At 49.6% G+C, this 19,410-nt stretch overlaps 1 protein-coding gene across 1 annotated transcript in view; it reads left to right on the forward strand.

The window, feature by feature from the left end:
- Window positions 1-272: 272 nt before the first annotated feature.
- Window positions 273-19,410, forward strand: part of SLC44A3 (solute carrier family 44 member 3) — a 190,502-nt gene continuing 171,364 nt past the window's right edge. Inside the window, exons 1-2 of the mRNA XM_082265861.1 lie at window positions 273-453; window positions 553-633. Of these exons, the coding sequence (XP_082121987.1) occupies window positions 610-633 (24 nt within the window). The 5' untranslated portion in view covers window positions 273-453; window positions 553-609. The remainder of the gene's footprint in view (window positions 454-552; window positions 634-19,410) is intronic.

The raw sequence follows: 19,410 nt of genomic DNA on the forward strand, positions 1-19,410 counted from the left end.
GGTCAGTTGTGTGGAGGGTGTATAGAAGGTATAGGTCAGTTGTGTGGAGGGTGTATAGAAGGTATGGGTCAGTTGTATGGAGGGTGTATAGAAGGTATAGGGGTCAGTTGTATGGAGGGTGTATAGAAGGTATAGGTCAGTTGTATGGAGTGTGTATAGAAGGTATATGTCAGTTGTATAGAATGTATAGGTCAGTTATATGGAGGGGGACTCTCATTTGGGACAGCACACTCCTGCTCTGAGGACAGCGGGAGGGCGCGCATTGCTCGTGCACGGCGCAGTGTCGGAGGCGTGCAGCAGATTCTTGCCCTGCAGTGACGGGAGTTCCTCACCTGGCCGGAGAGAGTACCGGGACTCCGCCCCTCCGCGCGTGTCACCCCGGGGTTCCTGAGCGCGTTCCCGGGACTTTCTACCTGTTTCCCACAAACTTCACCCGGCTGGGTACTTGGCACAGTAAGTACATAGCTGGGTCCAAGGCACGGTATGTACTTGGCATAGTAGGGTACTCCGGTGCTGTAAGTGACCCGTCCTTGTCTTCTGACTGTGTTACAGGAGGAGCGGTGAAGACCCGGCATGCCCCCCTCCCCGGTGCTCCGGTGATCCTCCGTCATGTCGTGCTGTGGGGAATATCAGGTAACGAGTGACGTGCCTGTGTGTGTCCTGTATATATGTATATATACCACCTATATATCCTTCCCTGATAGGTCATCACACCCTGCCACCTGCTGACCTCCTGTCCACTTTACTCTGGATCCCATGGCTTACACTATATAGGGGATCCCATCCCATGTCATGTACTGTATAATAGATCCTGAATCCCATCCCATGTCCTGTACTATAGGAGATCCTGGATCCCATTCCATGTCCTGTACTGTATAGGAGATCCTGGATCCCATTCCATGTTCTGTACTGTATAGGAGCTCCTGGATCCCATCCCATGTTCTGTATTGTATAGGAGATCCTGGATCCCATCCCATCCCATGTCCTGTACTGTATAGGAGATCCCGGATCCCATGTCCTGTACTGTATAGGAGCTCCTGGATCCCATTCCATGTTCTGTACTGTATAGGGGATCCCATCCCATGTCCTGTACTATATAATAGATCCTGAATCCCATCCCATGTTCTGTACTGTATAGGAGATCCTGAATCCCATCCCATGTGTCCTGTACTGTATAGGAGCTCCTGGATCCCATCCCATGTCCTGTACTGTATAGGAGATCCTGCATCCCACCCCATGTTCTGTACTGTATAGGAGATCCTGAATCTCATTCCATGTGTCCTGTACTGTATAGGAGATCCTGGATCCCATCCCATGTGTCCTGTACTGTATAGGAGCTCCTGGATCCTATCCCATTTCCTGTACTGTATAGGAGATCCGGCATCCCATCCCATGGCCTGTACTGTATAGGAGATCCTTAAACCCATGTCCTGTACTATATAGGAGATTCTGGATCCCATCCCATGTCCTGTACTGTATAGGAGATCCCGGATCCCATGTCCTGTACTGTATAGGAGATCCCGGATACCATGTCTTGTACTATATAGGAGATCCCAGATACCATGTCTTGTATTATATAGGAGATCCCAGATCCCATGTCCTATACTGTATAGGAGATCCCATGTCCTGTACTGTATAGGGCATCCCATGAGCAGGGACCAGGGAGGTGGGGAGGGATAAGTAGAGCAGGGAACAGGGAGGTGGGGAGGGATAAGTAGAGCAGGGAACAGGGAGGTGGGGAGGGATAAGTAGAGCAGGGACCAGGGAGGAGGGGAGGGATAAGTAGAGCAGGGACCAGGGAGGAGGGGAGGGATAAGTACAGCAGGGACCAGGGAGGAGGGGAGGGATAAGTACAGCAGGGACAAGGGAGGAGGGGAGGGATAAGTACAGCAGGGACCAGGGATGTGGGGAGGGGGGGGATAAGTACAGCAGGAACCAGGGAGGTGGGGGGGATAAGTACAGCAGGGACCAGGGAGGTGGGGAGGGATAAGTACAGCAGGGACCAGGGAGGTGGGGGGGGGGGATAAGTACAGCAGGAATCAGGGAGGTGGGGGGGGGATAAGTACAGCAGGGACCAGGGAGGAGGGGAGGGATAAGTACAGCAGGGACCAGGGAGGTGGGGAGGGATAAGTACAGCAGGGACCAGGGAGGTGGGGAGGGATAAGTACAGCAGGGACCAGGGAGGTGGGGGGATAAGTACAGCAGGGACCAGGGAGGTGGGGGGGGGATAAGTACAGCAGGGACCAGGGAGGTGGGGGGGGGATAAGTACAGCAGGGACCAGGGAGGTGGGGGGGGGATAAGTACAGCAGGGACCAGGGAGGAGGGGAGGGATAAGTACAGCAGGGACCAGGGAGGTGGGGGGGGGGATAAGTACAGCAGGGACCAGGGAGGAGGGGAGGGATAAGTACAGCAGGGACCAGGGAGGTGGGGAGGGATAATTACAGCAGGGACCAGGGAGGTGGGGAGGGATAATTACAGCAGGGACCAGGGAGGAGGGGAGGGATAAGTACAGCAGGGACCAGGGAGGTGGGGGGGGGGGATAAGTACAGCAGGGACCAGGGAGGTGGGGGGGATAAGTACAGCAGGGACCAGGGAGGTGGGGAGGGATAATTACAGCAGGGACCAGGGAGGTGGGGGGGGGGGGGAGATAAGTACAGCAGGGACCAGGGAGGTGGGGAGGGATAATTACAGCAGGGACCAGGGAGGTGGGGGGGGGGAGATAAGTACAGCAGGGACCAGGGAGGTGGGGAGGGATAAGTACAGCAGGGACCAGGGAGGTGAGGAGGGTGTAAGACGTTAATTCACCTCTACATTTTCACTGAAAAGTTGAACTATACGTTAAAGTGAGACTCAGCATAATAAAAAATCTATCATATTTTGTTTTTTTAAATAGTTTTTTAATTATTTTAAATCAATGACATGATTGTACCTGTAGCAGTTTTTCCAGGCATTGGGCCTGATATGGGTCTGCCATTATTACCGGTAACACTTCCAACACATTTAAGTTGTGAACCCAGGTGTGAGAACTGAGACAATGACCATTCCGGCATCTTTGTTTTGTTTTGTTTATTTTATAATGGGATGGGAGAAGGGAATGAGTGGGATACTCCTCTGGTTCAACTAGGTTCAATTAGGACACTGTACAAAAAGATGCCTGTTAGCGCTGTCTTGACGCCAGCTGAAGGCCGGCTAATGCTCCCTGGCGCTTGAAGATGCTATTCTGCTGAACTGTGCTGAAACTTCTGCTGCTGTAACTCTCAGGTTAACTTGGAAGATCCAGGACTGTAGGACATTTGACTCCTGACAGTCTGTTTAGCTCAAAAGTCCAGTGAACAGCTCCCTCCAGCCCTTCACTGACTGAGGTAGCTCCTTGTAACTGCTTGTGCTGCTGCAACTCTCAACACTGTACACTGCACACTGCACGCTGTACACTTTAACTCTTCAGGGCCCAACCGCTGGTGCCCCCTTTAACACTTCAGGGTCCTCTGACTAGGCACCCCCTTTACTGCTAGCTAGCTTCTGGATCCCTTGGACCTTCACCGAAGTGGTCCCCTCTACGCTAGGCAGACCCCTCAAGGGCAATTTGCAGTACTCACGACCTTGGAAGGCTTTCCTGGAACTGAACCCCTCTTTCTCCGCTGGTCCTCAGCACACCGGATCCCTTCTGCAGCTCAGCTCTCACTCTGCACCCTCAGGCAAGCCGCCCGAAACACCCGATTTTTTTTCTGACAGGAGGAGAGACAGCCGTACCCTCCCTCCTGGGACTCTACTTCCTGCCAAAGATGCTGCATCATGGGTTCCCCCTCAAACTTATACCCACTCCCAGAATCCTCTGCAGCATAATCTGTCTTCTGGGGTAGATACAGGCCTGAATGAGCCCCTGATTGGGTTTCCTCCACTGCCCAATGAGAATCCTATCATGGAGCCAGTGGGTAGACTCCCCTCTCAGCAGCCACACCGAGGTCCACACAGAGCCGAGGCTGTTGTGCACCTTGCTGGATCGAGAGGGGGGTTCAGGTAAGTTTTAGGGGGTGCTGGGGGGGACTGCTGAACACAGAAGGATTTTAACCTTGAGCCTTTAGAACAGTAGTTCTCAACTCCGGTCCTCAGGACCCACTAACAGGCCAGATTTTAAGTATCATTTTGGGGAGATGCAGACTAGAATACGGCAATCACTGAGCAGCAAAATATATCACCTGTGATGTATTTCAGTTATCTGGCAAACCTGGCCTGTTAGCAGGACCAGAGGTCCAGAGTTTAGAACCACTGCTTTAGAACCACTGTAAGCTGGCCAGCAGCGCACTAATCTCATCCATCACATGGGAATCGTATTCCCTGATGGCAGTGCCCTCTTTCAGCAGGATACTGCACCCTTTACACTGCAAAAAGAGTTAATGAATGGTCTGAGAAACACAACAACGAATCTGTGGTGTTGAATTGGCCTCCAAACTCTCCAAATCTCAATCTAGTCGAGGATATGTGGGATGTGCTAAAAAAACAGGTTTGATCCATGGAGGCATTACCTCACAGCTTACAAGACTTAAAGGATCTGCTACTCATGGCTACACTATTCAGATATTACAGCATGCCTTCAGAGGTCTAGTGTGTTCATGTCAACAGGTCAGTGCTGTTTGCCAGCAAAAGGGGACCTACTCAATATTAGGTGGGTGATCGTACAAATGTGGCTGATTGGTGCATGGTCAGCTATAGACCTGCCATTGTCTCCCAATCCACACACTAATTATCTCTGTGTCTGTGGGTTAACTATGGCAGGCCCCACATTATGCAATTTTCTTTCCTTTAACCACAGGTAAGAAAATCGCTCAATTCCCCATTAATACAGTCAGTGTTGATGAGGGAATCCCTCCTGTTGAGCTATTGTATTCTGACAGCGTGAGGTTTCCTAGCCTTCAGAATATAATGATCACTGTTTGCAGCTATAGCCGCTGGCAGTAATCAAATGAAAAAACCCCACAGGCTAGTTTTACTGAAGTCAATCGATAAATCAACTTCGTTACAACCAGCGTGCCCATTGCTCATGAATTTTGCCAGCTTAAAGTTTTTTTAAAGGCTTTTTTTAAAATTAAAATAATAAACATGTTGTCCTTACTCGCTTTGTGCAGTGGTATTGCACAGAGTGGCCCCCGAACCTCCTTTTCTCGGGTCCTCCGCCAGCTATCATTTCTTCTCCTCTCCATGTGCCCCTTGCTATGGGGGCGCATGGAGAAGAGGAGGAGCTTTCTGTGGGGTGGGGGTGCTCGCTCCAGAGCTGTGTGTGTCTATGGAGTCAGGGTCCATTAACATACACAGTGCGGCTTGGCCCTACCCCCTGGCTTCCTTCTAAGAACATTTGATTTACAGCAGCCGGAGCCAATGGCTCCCACTGCTGTTCGTGTCCCTGTGTGAAGAGAGGAGAGAAGAGATCCAGCTGTACACAGTGCTGGATCAAATAAAGGAATTGGGTAAGTATTTAGGTAGGTGGGGAAGGATAGAAAGCGGTAAAATGCTATTTACCTTAATGCAGATAATGGCCTGGTTCACACCTATGCAGGTTGCATTTGATGCATTTTCTGGGTGCGCCTTGCGTTTTTCACACATTTTTTTTTGTTGCGTTTTGCATTTTTGGGAGGTATCTGTTGTTTTGTAGAAACCAGCAAAAACACAGCAGAAACAAATCCATGTCTGCTGTGTTTCCATTGAGGTCTTCGGAACCAAAAACGCAACTATTGGCGCCCACTGCTGTCAATCAAAATCAGTGAGCCAATGAGGAGAGAGGGGGGGAAGCTGAGCCATGGCTCTGTGTCTAAATGGACACAGAGAGCAGCAGCTTGGCCCGGGTGCTGTGGGGGAACTCTGCAGGAGGGAGGGGCCAGGAGCACCGGCGAGGGACCTGAGAAGAGGAGGATCTGGGCTGCTCTGTGCAAAAATTCTGCACAGAACATGTTTGGTATTTTTAAACAAAAAACCCTCAAAACTTTAGTATTACTTTAAGGTAAAAATAGTTTTGGCCTTAGAACCACTTTCACCCTGTAATAGTTGTAGTTTGACATATGCACACAGTATCTGAGTATCGGGAGAGTTGACAGGATTGTTTCTTGGAGTTGAGCAATGGTTTGAGTTGAGCAATCATGTTTCTTAACCACTTAAAGTGATTGTAAATGATCACCTTGTAAAACATCCCATTCATTTTAAAATAGAAATGAAGGGCAAAACATTTTTTTTTATAGATATAAAGAAACATTATAAATGATCACATTTCCTCTATTCTCAGCTGCATAAGAGCCGGTTCACACTACCACTACCAGAAAGTCGCCCCGTGACTTGTTTAGAGACTTGTTTAGAGACTTGTTTAGAGACTTGTTTAGAGACTTGTTTAGAGACTTGTCTAGAGACTTGTTTAGAGACTTGTTTAGAGACTTGGAAGAGACTTGTGCACTACTTTGAAGAGACAGGCGACTTTGTCTGTGGGGAATGCCTGGCTAATCTCTTTCTTCTTCCTGGAAAGTCTGATAACAAGTCGTGTCAATTAAGATAAGGAGGCAACTCCCATTGAAGTATATGGGACAGTCGGATCACAGGTCGCCTCAAAGTAGTACAGGACCCTTTTCTGAAGTCGGAGCAACTTCAGTAGTGCCAATTAAGACGGCACTGATTGATTAACATTGCTTTTGTTATGTCAAGCTACCTGGGGCAACACAAGTTGCCTCACAAGTCGCTCTAGTGTGAATGGGCTCTAAGAGCTGGGGAGGAAGAAGCAGCAGTGCACTGAGCTTCCCAGTGAATGGCTGTGCAGCGGGGGGGGGGGGTTAAGTTCCCAGCATAGCTAGAGAACTAACCATGGTGTGCTCTCCTGCTTAGTGTGGTCAGTTTTTAACAGGAAAGCAGAGGGGCTGGCAGGAACATCAGGGATTTTACACAAAGGTAGCAATACAAAAAGAACAGGATACTTTCTCATACAAGTAAATGGTACAGCAGACACATATCAGGAATATAAAGTGTTGGGGTAACAAACAATTTAAGTTCCAGCCTGTACCCTTTGATTAATCAGGCAACTTTCCAGTTTTCGGTGATGTGATAATTTTACTAATAATAACTTCATCATGCAACATCGTACTCAAATAAATTGTATTCATTTTTTGTGAGACAAGTAGAGCTTTCTCTTTCTCTTGGAGATTTTTAATTACCCCTGGGTATTTTTTTTTTTATATATAAATGGGAAAGAAGACCAAAAATGTTTAAATGAAAAATGGGGTTACCCTTACTTTCTGCTTTTGAATAAAAATGGCAGGACACAGTATAAAAACCCCTAAAATTACCTCTTTTTAGAAAAAAAGACAACCCCAAGGAGATCTAATTTTTTGGCGCTTTTTTTTTTTTTTATGACGAAACATGCTGGTATTGTGGTTGGTATGGTGTACTTAGCCTTTACAAGTCGCCTGCTGAAGCCAATTAGTAGCAATTAAATTCCCAAATCCCCCAATCATTGTTGGTAAGTGGCATCTTAACCCCCCCCCCCCCTCTTAAATTAATAAAAAACAATCTCACAATCATTGGTGGTCAGTGGCATTTTAACACCTCCCATCTTGAAGCTTTTAACACAGACGGAGTTTATACTTGTGATCACTGTGATGTCTATGCTGTCTAATGACAACACAATCACAGTTATTTCTGTGCATAAGGCAGCCCATACGAGACCTGGGGTGGCTTGTTATTGAAGGATAACCAGCCATGTCGGATCCCCTATGGCACATTTTTTGGAGGTGATCTGACACATGCTCCGTATGTGATCTGGCTTGGCTTTGTATTAACTAACAAGTCATGTATGGCAAAACTCATACATCACATGCAGAAGATTTGATAAGACTTCTCTGGAAGGCACTGGTGATGCAACCTTCTCAGGAGGCACCTGTGAGGCCAGGCCTTTGACACCAGTGCCTCACGGAAACTGGGGTGTAGGAAAAAAGTGCAAGTTTCTCAAAAAGTATTTGATTTCACAAAATACTTTTATGAGCTTTTGAAGCATGTACAGTAGTGCTTCGTGCACCATGACTTTCTGGGTTTTAGGGGGGTAAAGTCTACTTTAAATCCCAACTCCAAAGCTGGGTGTTGCTAGATGCCATTTAACCCTGAAAGAGGAGTGCCACTGAATCGCTGGAGTGGGAAGTCTGTCGAGGGGGGGACGGCCATGGAGATAGGGACTAGTATTGCAGCCTGAACTGCATTTTTACTTTAAGAGCCGGTTCACACTAGCGCGACTTGTCAGGCGACTTGTCAGCCTGACAAGTCATGCTCCCTCGCGGTCCATTGACCGCTACAGGACCCGTACTAATAGGAGCGACACAAGTCGCTCCGACTTAGAAAAAGGGTCCTGTACTACTTCGGGGCGACCTCGGAGCGACTTGCATAGACTTCAATTATGTGAAGTCCCTGCAAGTCGCTCCGAAGTCGTGGTGCATGGTAATGCACAAGTCGCCCCCGAAGTAGTAAGGAGTCGTGTCGCCTCAGTGTGAACCGACTCTTAATCCATGCTGGTCAGTAGATTGTTTGTTTTCTTTTTTGCTCCATCTGGAGTTGGGCTTTAACCTTTCCTTACAAGCCTTTTGGAAAGGCCACTTTTAGTGAGAAAGAACAGTTAATACCCTCCAGGTGAACAATTTCTATTAGGAGAGTGTTATCAAACTCTATTGAGGATTCGTATCGTAACATAGCTTTTGTCAAAAATACTGCTGAGTGGTAGGTTCTGTATTCATTTCATCTAATCAGTCTCAGTTTTGTAATAAACAGCACATCTGGCAACTCTAAAGCCATGCAAAGAAAATGAGTGGAAGTCCAGTTACAGTGGATGCCAGCGATGTGATTTCAAGCTCTGTGCGAACCAGTGAACCAGTCAGGGGAACAGGAATACTTTTTAACAGTTTTTATAGGCTCATTCACATTGGCACTGAGTCCTGTATAGCATGATGAGCTGTTTTTTTTTTTTTTGTGATAGGGCTGAACTGCATGTAGGTAACCTATATAAGGTCAGGGCTTTTTTTCTCAGAAAATAGGTGCAGGAGTTCCTCCCTTCTGAGCCCCCTACCCACCTCCGAGCACCATTCCTTTGTTCCACCCCTTACCCACCTTCCAGTGCTACCCTTTTAGAGAATACAGAACCAAGTATCATTTAGTGGTGTATGGAATGTGTTAAGAAAGGCCGTAAAATAGATCTAGCAACAATGGACACCCCAGAGACAATAGATCCACCCCAGCAACAATGGACTCCCAACAGCCAGCATCAATAGACCCTCCAACACCCAGCAACATTAGATCCCTACCTCCACAGTAGATCCCTCCCAGCAACCCCCCCGCAACATAAAACCCACCCCCAGCAACAATAGATCACACACCAGCAACAATCGACCTCCCCAGCAACAATAGACCCCCGTGCATAATAGATCCCCTCTAGCAACAATAGATTCCCCAGCAGCCAGCATCATTTGCCGCTTCAGCAGTTAGCAACAAAGACCCATCCCTCAACAGTAGATACCTCCCAGCAATGATTGACCCCCCAGCAACATAAGACCCATCCTCGGCCACAACAGATCTCCCACGAGCAACAGAAGGCCTCCCCAGCAACAAAAGACCCCCTTCCTCCGCAAAAATAGATCCACTCCAGCATTAATAGACTCTCTAGCACACCTCAGTATGCCTTGCCATTACATACAATCAGTTCTGGAGGTGCCGGAGCTGCGTTCCCCCTGCGTTCCTGCTGAAAAAAAGCCCTGTATAAGGTGAATGAATATGCATCAGTTTTATGAATGCACCCGCACATCCGAATTTCACAGGTACACATGGATGGGTGCATGGACCTGGCCAAATAGCCTGGGCAATCAATGCAGCTATATTGTATAGTAACCTGAATAGATCTAACTTCTGATTGTAAGTGAGTAGGGATTGTTTAAATATTTGTTTAGGTTAATGGCTGTGTTTACTTTTACTCAGTAAATGAGAAGGGTTTGGTCTGCAGAAATATTTTCTGTTTGATTATTTTTAAATCATTGATATAACGTGGTTTGATCAGGAAGCTAATGTGAACCTCTTTATTGTATGTACAAGGCGTACTAACCAGCTTACCCTAGGGACCCATTCACACTTTGCTATTCCTGTGTGATGTGTTATGTGTATTGCATTACGCAGTCTATTAACCCACCAGTGGGCGAAAAATCTACATGGCATGGTAGTGCATTGCTGTGACTTGTGGTGCGTGAAACACATGTTGGAGCATCATTGCCCAAGTGCATTGAGGTGATATTTAAAAGGAATGGCACCGCAACATGCCAATGCATGTAACATGCGTTAGTGTTCATTGTGGCAATGTACAACATTGGAGAAAACCCATTGAACACGAGGCCGCCCCACTGCAGCGCGTCACTCCTGGTGTTTTAGCATATAGGTGTAGGATCCAGCCCCACTGCAGCGCGTCCCTCGTGGTGTTTTAGTATGTAGGTGTAGGATCCAGCCCCGCTGCAGCGCGTCGCTCCTGGTGTTTTAGCATGCAAGTGTAGGATTCAGTCCCGCTGCAGCGTGTCGCTCCTGGTGTTTTAGCATGCAGGTGTAGGATCCAGCCCCGCTGCAGTGCATCCCTCGTGGTGTTTTAGCATGTAGGTGTAGGATCCAGCCCCGCTGCAGTGCGTCACTCCTGGTGTTTTAGCATGTAGGTGTAGGATCCAGCCCCGCTGCAGCGCGTCACTCCTGGTGTTTTAGCATGCAGGTGTAGGATCCAGCCCCTCTGCAGTGGGTCCCTCCTGGTCAGAGGCGTAACTAGAACCTTCAGGGCCCCGGTGCAAGAAACCATGAAGGGCCCCCCGGACCCCTGGTCGGGGCCCTTTCCTTCAGGTCTGGGGCTCTTCCTACTGATCCTGGGGCCCTTTACTCTCGTTGCGTGCCCCTTATTACGGTCCCACAGCGGACCCTTTCACAAGTCCTGCCATCTTGGGACCTCCCCACAGTGGTGGAATGCTGGGGCCCAGTCGCAAGTGTGACCTTCGCGATCCTGGAAGTTCACCCACTGTTGTCAGTAGTTTTTATTTTTTGGTATTTTAATTGTATTATTTTTTATCATTTTATTTTATTTTTTTTACGTCACTGACTATGACTCTGTCCATTCAGAAAAGGAAGGAGCTGGAAAATTACAAATTTACCGACCCCTTTCTTGTTCTCTATTGTGACACATCACCTGCAGCAGCCGGTAGGAGAGGGAAGGGGGCACAGTGGGGGGGGGGGGGGCAGCACAGTGGGGGGGGGGGGACCAGGGGAGCACACAGGGGCCCAGAGACAGCAGAACACAAGTGATCTGGATAGAAGGAGTGGCGGGGGCAGCATACAGAGGAACCAATCTCTTCCATTTTCCTCCTGAAGCTACAGGAGAAAAAAGGACAGTGATTTCTCTACTTCTGCCCCCACCGCTCCTCCTATCCAGGTGTACAGGGGAGCCGCACAGGGCCCCTGGAGCATGGGGCCCAGTTGCACTTGCAACCCTTGTAGTTACGCCCCTGCTCCTGGTATTTTAGCATGTAGGTGTAGGATCCAGCCCCGCTGCAGCGCGTCCCTCCTGGTGTTTTAGCATGTAGGTGTAGGATCCAGCCCCGCTGCAGCGCGTCCCTCTTGGTGTTTTAGCATGTAGGTGTAGGATCCAGCCCCGCTGCAGCGCATCCCTCCTGGTGTTTTAGCATGTAGGTGTAGGATCCAGCCCCACTGCAGCGCGTCCCTCCTGGTGTTTTAGCATGTAGGTGTAGGATCCAGCTTCAATGCAGCGCCTCCCTCCTGGTGTTTTAGCATGTAGGTGTAGGATCCAGCCCCCCTGCAGCACGTCACTCCTGGTGTTTTAGCATGTAGGTGTAGGATCCAGCTTCGATGCAGCGCGTCCCTCCTGGTGTTTTAGCATGTAGGTGTAGAATCCAGCCCCACTGCAGCGCGTCCCTCCTGGTGTTTTAGCATGTAGGTGTAGGATCCAGCCCCGCTTCAGTGCATCCCTCCTGGTGTTTTAGCATGTAGGTGTAGGATCCAGCCCCGCTGCAGCGCATCCCTCCTGGTGTTTTAGCATGTAGGTGTAGGATCCAGCTCCACTGCAGTGCGTCCCTCCTGGTGTTTTAGCATGCAGGTGTAGGATCCAGCCCCGCTGCAGTGCGTCACTCCTGGTGTTTTAGCATGTAGGTGTAGGATCCAGCCCCGCTGCAGCGTGTCCCTCCTGGTGTTTTAGCATGTAGGTGTAGGATCCAGCCCCGCCTCAGTGCATCCCTCCTGGTGTTTTAGCATGTAGGTGTAGGATCCAGCCCCGCTGCAGCGCGTCCCTCCTGGTGTTTTAGCATGTAGGTGTAGGATCCAGCTCCACTGCAGCGCGTCCCTCCTGGTGTTTTAGCATGTAGGTGTAGGATCCAGCCCAGCTGCAGCGTGTCCCTCCTGGTGTTTTAGCATGTAGGTGTAGGATCCAGTCCCGATGCAGCGCGTCCCTCGTGGTGTTTTAGCATGTAGGTGTAGGATCCAGCCCCACTGCAGCGCGTCACTCCTGGTGTTTTAGCATGCAGGTGTAGGATCCAGCCCCGGCCCGCTGCAGCGCGTCCCTCGTGGTGTTTTAGCATGTATGTGTAGGATTCAGCCCCCCTGCAGCGCATCACTCGTGGTGTTTTAGTATGTAGGTGTAGGATCCAGCCCCGCTGCAGCGCGTCCCTCCTTGTGTTTTAACATGTAGGTGTAGGATCCAGCCCCGCTGCAGCGCCTCCCTCCTGGTGTTTTAGCATGTAGGTGTAGGATCCAGCCCCGCTGCAGCGCATCCCTCTTGGTGTTTTAGCATGTAGGTGTAGGATCCAGCCCCGCTGCAGTGCATCCCTCCTGGTGTTTTAGCATGCAGGTGTAGGATCCAGCCCCGGCCCGCTGCAGCGCGTCCCTCGTGGTGTTTTAGCATGTATGTGTAGGATTCAGCCCCCCTGCAGCGCATCACTCGTGGTGTTTTAGTATGTAGGTGTAGGATCCAGCCCCGCTGCAGCGCGTCCCTCCTTGTGTTTTAACATGTAGGTGTAGGATCCAGCCCCGCTGCAGCGCCTCCCTCCTGGTGTTTTAGCATGTAGGTGTAGGATCCAGCCCCGCTGCAGCGCGTCCCTCCTTGTGTTTTAACATGTAGGTGTAGGATCCAGCCCCGCTGCAGCGCATCCCTCTTGGTGTTTTAGCATGTAGGTGTAGGATCCAGCCCCACTGCAGTGCGTCACTCCTGGTGTTTTAGCATGTAGGTGTAGGATCCAGCCCCGCTGCAGCGCGTCCCTCCTGGTGTTTTAGCATGTAGGTGTAGAATCCAGCTTCGATGCAGCGCCTCCCTCCTGGTGTTTTAGCATGTAGGTGTAGGATCCAGCCCTGCTGCAGCGAATCCCTCCTGGTGTTTTAGCATGTAGGTGTAGGATCCAGCCCCCCTGCAGCACGTCACTGCTGGTGTTTTAGCATGTAGGTGTAGGATCCAGCTTCAATCCAGCGCGTCCCTCCTGGTGTTTTAGCATGTAGATGTAGAATCCAGCCCCGCTGCAGTGCGTCCCTCCTGGTGTTTTAGCATGTAGGTGTAGGATCCAGCCCCGCCTCAGTGCGTCCCTCCTGGTGTTTTAGCATGTAGGTGTAGGATCCAGCCCTGCTGCAGCGCGTCCCTCCTGGTATTTTAGCATGTAGGTGTAGGATCCAGCTCCACTGCAGTGCGTCACTCCTGGTGTTTTAGCATGTAGGTGTAGGATCCAGCTCCACTGCAGCGCGTCCCTCCTGGTGTTAGAGCATGCAGGTGTAGGATCCAGCTCCACTGCAGCGCGTCCCTCCTGGTGTTTTAGCATGCAGGTGTAGTATCCAGCCCCGCTGCAGTGCGTCACTCCTGGTGTTTTAGCATGTAGGTGTAGGATCCAGCCCCGCTGCAGCGAATCCCTCCTGGTGTTTTAGCATGTAGGTGTAGGATCCAGCCCCGCTGCAGTTTGTCCCTTGTGGTGTTTTAGCATGTAGGTGTAGGATCCAGCTCCGCTGCAGTTCGTCCCTCGTGGTGTTTTAGCATGTAGGTGTAGGATCCAGCCCTGCTGCAGCGAATCCCTCCTGGTGTTTTAGCATGTAGGTGTAGGATCCAGCCCCGCTGCAGCGCATCCCTCCTGGTGTTTTAGCATGTAGGTGTAGGATCCAGCTCCACTGCAGTGCGTCCCTCCTGGTGTTTTAGCATGCAGGTGTAGGATCCAGCCCCGCTGCAGTGCGTCACTCCTGGTGTTTTAGCATGTAGGTGTAGGATCCAGCCCCGCTGCAGCGTGTCCCTCCTGGTGTTTTAGCATGTAGGTGTAGGATCCAGCCCCGCCTCAGTGCATCCCTCCTGGTGTTTTAGCATGTAGGTGTAGGATCCAGCCCCGCTGCAGCGCGTCCCTCCTGGTGTTTTAGCATGTAGGTGTAGGATCCAGCTCCACTGCAGCGCGTCCCTCCTGGTGTTTTAGCATGTAGGTGTAGGATCCAGCCCAGCTGCAGCGTGTCCCTCCTGGTGTTTTAGCATGTAGGTGTAGGATCCAGTCCCGATGCAGCGCGTCCCTCGTGGTGTTTTAGCATGTAGGTGTAGGATCCAGCCCCACTGCAGCGCGTCACTCCTGGTGTTTTAGCATGCAGGTGTAGGATCCAGCCCCGGCCCGCTGCAGCGCGTCCCTCGTGGTGTTTTAGCATGTATGTGTAGGATTCAGCCCCCCTGCAGCGCATCACTCGTGGTGTTTTAGTATGTAGGTGTAGGATCCAGCCCCGCTGCAGCGCGTCCCTCCTTGTGTTTTAACATGTAGGTGTAGGATCCAGCCCCGCTGCAGCGCCTCCCTCCTGGTGTTTTAGCATGTAGGTGTAGGATCCAGCCCCGCTGCAGCGCATCCCTCTTGGTGTTTTAGCATGTAGGTGTAGGATCCAGCCCCGCTGCAGTGCATCCCTCCTGGTGTTTAGCATGCAGGTGTAGGATCCAGCCCCGGCCCGCTGCAGCGCGTCCCTCGTGGTGTTTTAGCATGTATGTGTAGGATTCAGCCCCCCTGCAGCGCATCACTCGTGGTGTTTTAGTATGTAGGTGTAGGATCCAGCCCCGCTGCAGCGCGTCCCTCCTTGTGTTTTAACATGTAGGTGTAGGATCCAGCCCCGCTGCAGCGCCTCCCTCCTGGTGTTTTAGCATGTAGGTGTAGGATCCAGCCCCGCTGCAGCGCGTCCCTCCTTGTGTTTTAACATGTAGGTGTAGGATCCAGCCCCGCTGCAGCGCATCCCTCTTGGTGTTTTAGCATGTAGGTGTAGGATCCAGCCCCACTGCAGTGCGTCACTCCTGGTGTTTTAGCATGTAGGTGTAGGATCCAGCCCCGCTGCAGCGCGTCCCTCCTGGTGTTTTAGCATGTAGGTGTAGAATCCAGCTTCGATGCAGCGCCTCCCTCCTGGTGTTTTAGCATGTAGGTGTAGGATCCAGCCCTGCTGCAGCGAATCCCTCCTGGTGTTTTAGCATGTAGGTGTAGGATCCAGCCCCCCTGCAGCACGTCACTGCTGGTGTTTTAGCATGTAGGTGTAGGATCCAGCTTCAATCCAGCGCGTCCCTCCTGGTGTTTTAGCATGTAGATGTAGAATCCAGCCCCGCTGCAGTGCGTCCCTCCTGGTGTTTTAGCATGTAGGTGTAGGATCCAGCCCCGCCTCAGTGCGTCCCTCCTGGTGTTTTAGCATGTAGGTGTAGGATCCAGCCCTGCTGCAGCGCGTCCCTCCTGGTATTTTAGCATGTAGGTGTAGGATCCAGCTCCACTGCAGTGCGTCACTCCTGGTGTTTTAGCATGTAGGTGTAGGATCCAGCTCCACTGCAGCGCGTCCCTCCTGGTGTTAGAGCATGCAGGTGTAGGATCCAGCTCCACTGCAGCGCGTCCCTCCTGGTGTTTTAGCATGCAGGTGTAGTATCCAGCCCCGCTGCAGTGCGTCACTCCTGGTGTTTTAGCATGTAGGTGTAGGATCCAGCCCCGCTGCAGCGAATCCCTCCTGGTGTTTTAGCATGTAGGTGTAGGATCCAGCCCCGCTGCAGTTTGTCCCTTGTGGTGTTTTAGCATGTAGGTGTAGGATCCAGCCCCGCTGCAGTTCGTCCCTCGTGGTGTTTTAGCATGTAGGTGTAGGATCCAGCTCCGCTGCAGTTCGTCCCTCGTGGTGTTTTAGCATGTAGGTGTAGGATCCAGCCCTGCTGCAGCGAATCCCTCCTGGTGTTTTAGCATGTAGGTGTAGGATCCAGCTCCGCTGCAGTTTGTCCCTCGTGGTGTTTTAGCATGTAGGTGTAGGATCCCGCCCCCCTGCAGTGCATCCCTCCTGGTGTTTTAGCATGTAGGTGTAAGATCCAGCCCCACTGCAGGCAGCTTGTCAAAGTCTACAGCAGACTGTGGCTTAATGCTGTACTGTCCTGTCCATTCTGGGATGAAGGTCCAGGACACAGAAGGCCGGAAGGTTTGGATGGCTGGTATTCTCCAGATCTACTTTTCCTTTGCTTAGTCCAGGCAAACCACGTTACAGGTTCACTTTACTATTTTGGTAATGATTAATCCTTATTTTTTATGCTTTTCACTGAGCTTCTTTATTAGTAATTTTATGCAGTCTGCTTCAGGCCGGGTTTACACTAGCTGCGGCCACAGCTCACAGCAGGGGGTCCAGTGCATTCCTGTTCTCAGTTTTAAGTGTGAATCAGGTCCAATTTTTTTGCCTGAATTTGGACCTGAAACTGGGCCAAAGACGCACAGGACCCTTTCCCAATGCAGTCCACGGCCGCCCTTGAGGTGTGTGAACCGCCTCTATTGAGAGCCGGGCACACTCTCCTGTCATGTGAATTAGATGCAGAGAAACCCATATTCCAATCCGCATCAGTGTGAGCCCAGCGTTAAAGGGTAACTCCACTTTCGTGGGGGAGAAAAACGGCAAATAAAGAAAAAACAATATATCGGATACGATTGCGACACAAATCATATTGTAATTAAATGTTATTAAAAATTACCTTTCCTTTTCATTCTGCAGCCGCTGTCATTTCCTTAACCACTTGCCGACTGCTCACAGTAGATTTACTGCGGCAGTCAGCCCCGGCCAGGCAGAGTGACGTAGGTCTACGTCGCTCGCCTGTCACTCCTTTTAGAGCCAATAGTGGGCCAGCGCGCGCCCGCCTCGGCTCGTTCACAGAGGAGTGCGGGAGTGTGACTGGCGGACCCGATGTCCGCCGGTCACACTACGATCGCCGGTACAGCGGGAGAAAGACAGAGCGGCTGATGTAAACAAGCCGCCTGTCATTCTTCCCTGTGTAAAAATGAAGATCAGACGGTTCTACTATGTAGAACCGTTGATCTTTGTTTTTACACTAGGAGACCTGTCCCCCTACAGTTAGAAGCACGCCCCTAGGACACACTTAACCCCTCCCTGTCCAATACAGTTAACCCCTTCCCTGCCAGTGTCATTTTTGCAGTAACAGTGCATATGTATAGCACTGATTACTGCAGTAATGTCACTGGTACCCCCAAAAGTGTCAAAAATGTCAGTCAAGGGTCCGATCCGTCTGCCGCAATGTCGCAGTACAGCAAAAAAAATCGCAGATCGCCGCCATTACTCGTTAAAAAAAAAAACACCAAAAATGACAAAAATCTTTCCCTTTGTTAGTAAACGCGATAACTTTTGCGCAAACCAATCAAAATACGCTTTTTGCGATTTTTTTTTTTTTTTTTTTTTTTTTTTTTTTTTTTTTTACCAAACATATGTAGCGTAAAACAATTTGGCCGAAAATTTTAAAAAACTTTGATTTTTTTCATTTTTTTTGGGGTGAATTTCATATTAAAAAAAGGGAAAAATATTGCTATTTTTGCAAAAATTACGCTTTTTTTTTGTTTATAGCGCATGATCAAAAAATCGCACAGGTGATCAAATACCACCAAAAGAAAGCTCTGTTTGTGGGAAAAAAAGGATGTGAAATTCGTTTAGGTACAGCGTCGCACGACCGCGCAATTGTCCGTTAAAGTCACGCAGTAAAAAATCGCAAAAAACCCCCTGGTCATTAAGCATCAAAATCTTCCGGTCTTAAAGTGGTTAAAATGCAATATGGCTACCTGGAGGTGTTCTATACACAGAATGTGTACTGACCACACCCCAGAAACATAATTTCCTGCTTGTGTGATTGGCTCACCAATTTTCCCAGAAGTCTGCCTAATGGTAGATACACACTATACAACTTTTGTTGTTAGATTTCCTTTAGATTTACCTTCAACTATGTAGTACAATGGCCTGCCAGATTGCATACAAATTGAAAGTGTTTAGATTTGACCTCATATTATATGGTTTTGGTAAATCTAAAGGAAAAAATCTAAATACAATTGTATAGTGTGTATGGCCCATTAGATGCAAGTTAGATTTCTGGCATCCCCTGCTATAAAAAGTTAAATAGTTCAAAATACTAAATAGTTCATGTGCTTACAAGAAGCATGCTGACAGGAGCAAAAAGCAGAGTGATAGAGAGATGAGCTAATAACTGTGTTGCTGCTCTTTTCACTGTCCATTACCAGGCTAGGGTGGGTCCAGGAGAATCTGGGCTTAGTTGAAGGGGGTTGAATGAGGCCAGCTGGCCATCAGCTTGAGCACAGCTAGCAGCTGAAGAAAGTCATTGCGGTGACAATTTTGGATTAAAGCTGACTATTGCATCAAAAGCTAGTTTTTGGTTTTTTATCTTCTAATAGGCAATTTATTTACATTTTTTTATTTTGGTTAGAATATTGCTTTAAAGTAAACTTGTCACAAGAGAAAAAGAACAGAAGGGTCTGTCATTGGTGCCCTTATTCTGAAAATACTATTTGTCTGGCTGTTATGCTGACACACTGGCTTCAGTATTTTCTGAGACGCTAATTTAGAGCAAATATTCAAATCAGGAAAGTCAGACAAACATCAGAAGTCTTTATATGAAGAATTGTTTAGTATCCTAAAGCGGCACTCCACCCTAAAGGGGAAGCTCTGCTTGTTTGCACCCTCCCTCCAATTCCTCCACTGCTACATTTGGCACTTTTTGGGTGGGAGGGGAAGCAGGTACCCGCTCCAACTTCCGGATCAGATTGCTGAGGAAGTTTGGACCCTCCTCCTTTTCTCTGCAGATTTCTGGGATGCACACAGGCCCAGAAGATTGTGGCCCATTCACAAAGTGCAGCGTGACTTGTGCATGCGCAGTAGGAAACCGGCTGTGAAGCTGGAAGGCTTCACTACTTGTTTCTCTTACATAAGCTCCGGTGCTGACACCGCTGGATCCCTGGTCAGGTAAGTGTCCTTATATTAAAGTCAGCAGCTACAGTATTTGTACTAGCTGCTGACTTTTAATTTTTTATGGAGAGACTGGAGCTCATCTTTAAAGACTTCGATGAAGAGGGTCATCATGACAG

Source organism: Pelophylax lessonae (assembly GCF_965119305.1).
Source record: "Pelophylax lessonae genome assembly, chromosome: 8".
Taxonomy (NCBI): domain Eukaryota; kingdom Metazoa; phylum Chordata; class Amphibia; order Anura; family Ranidae; genus Pelophylax; species Pelophylax lessonae.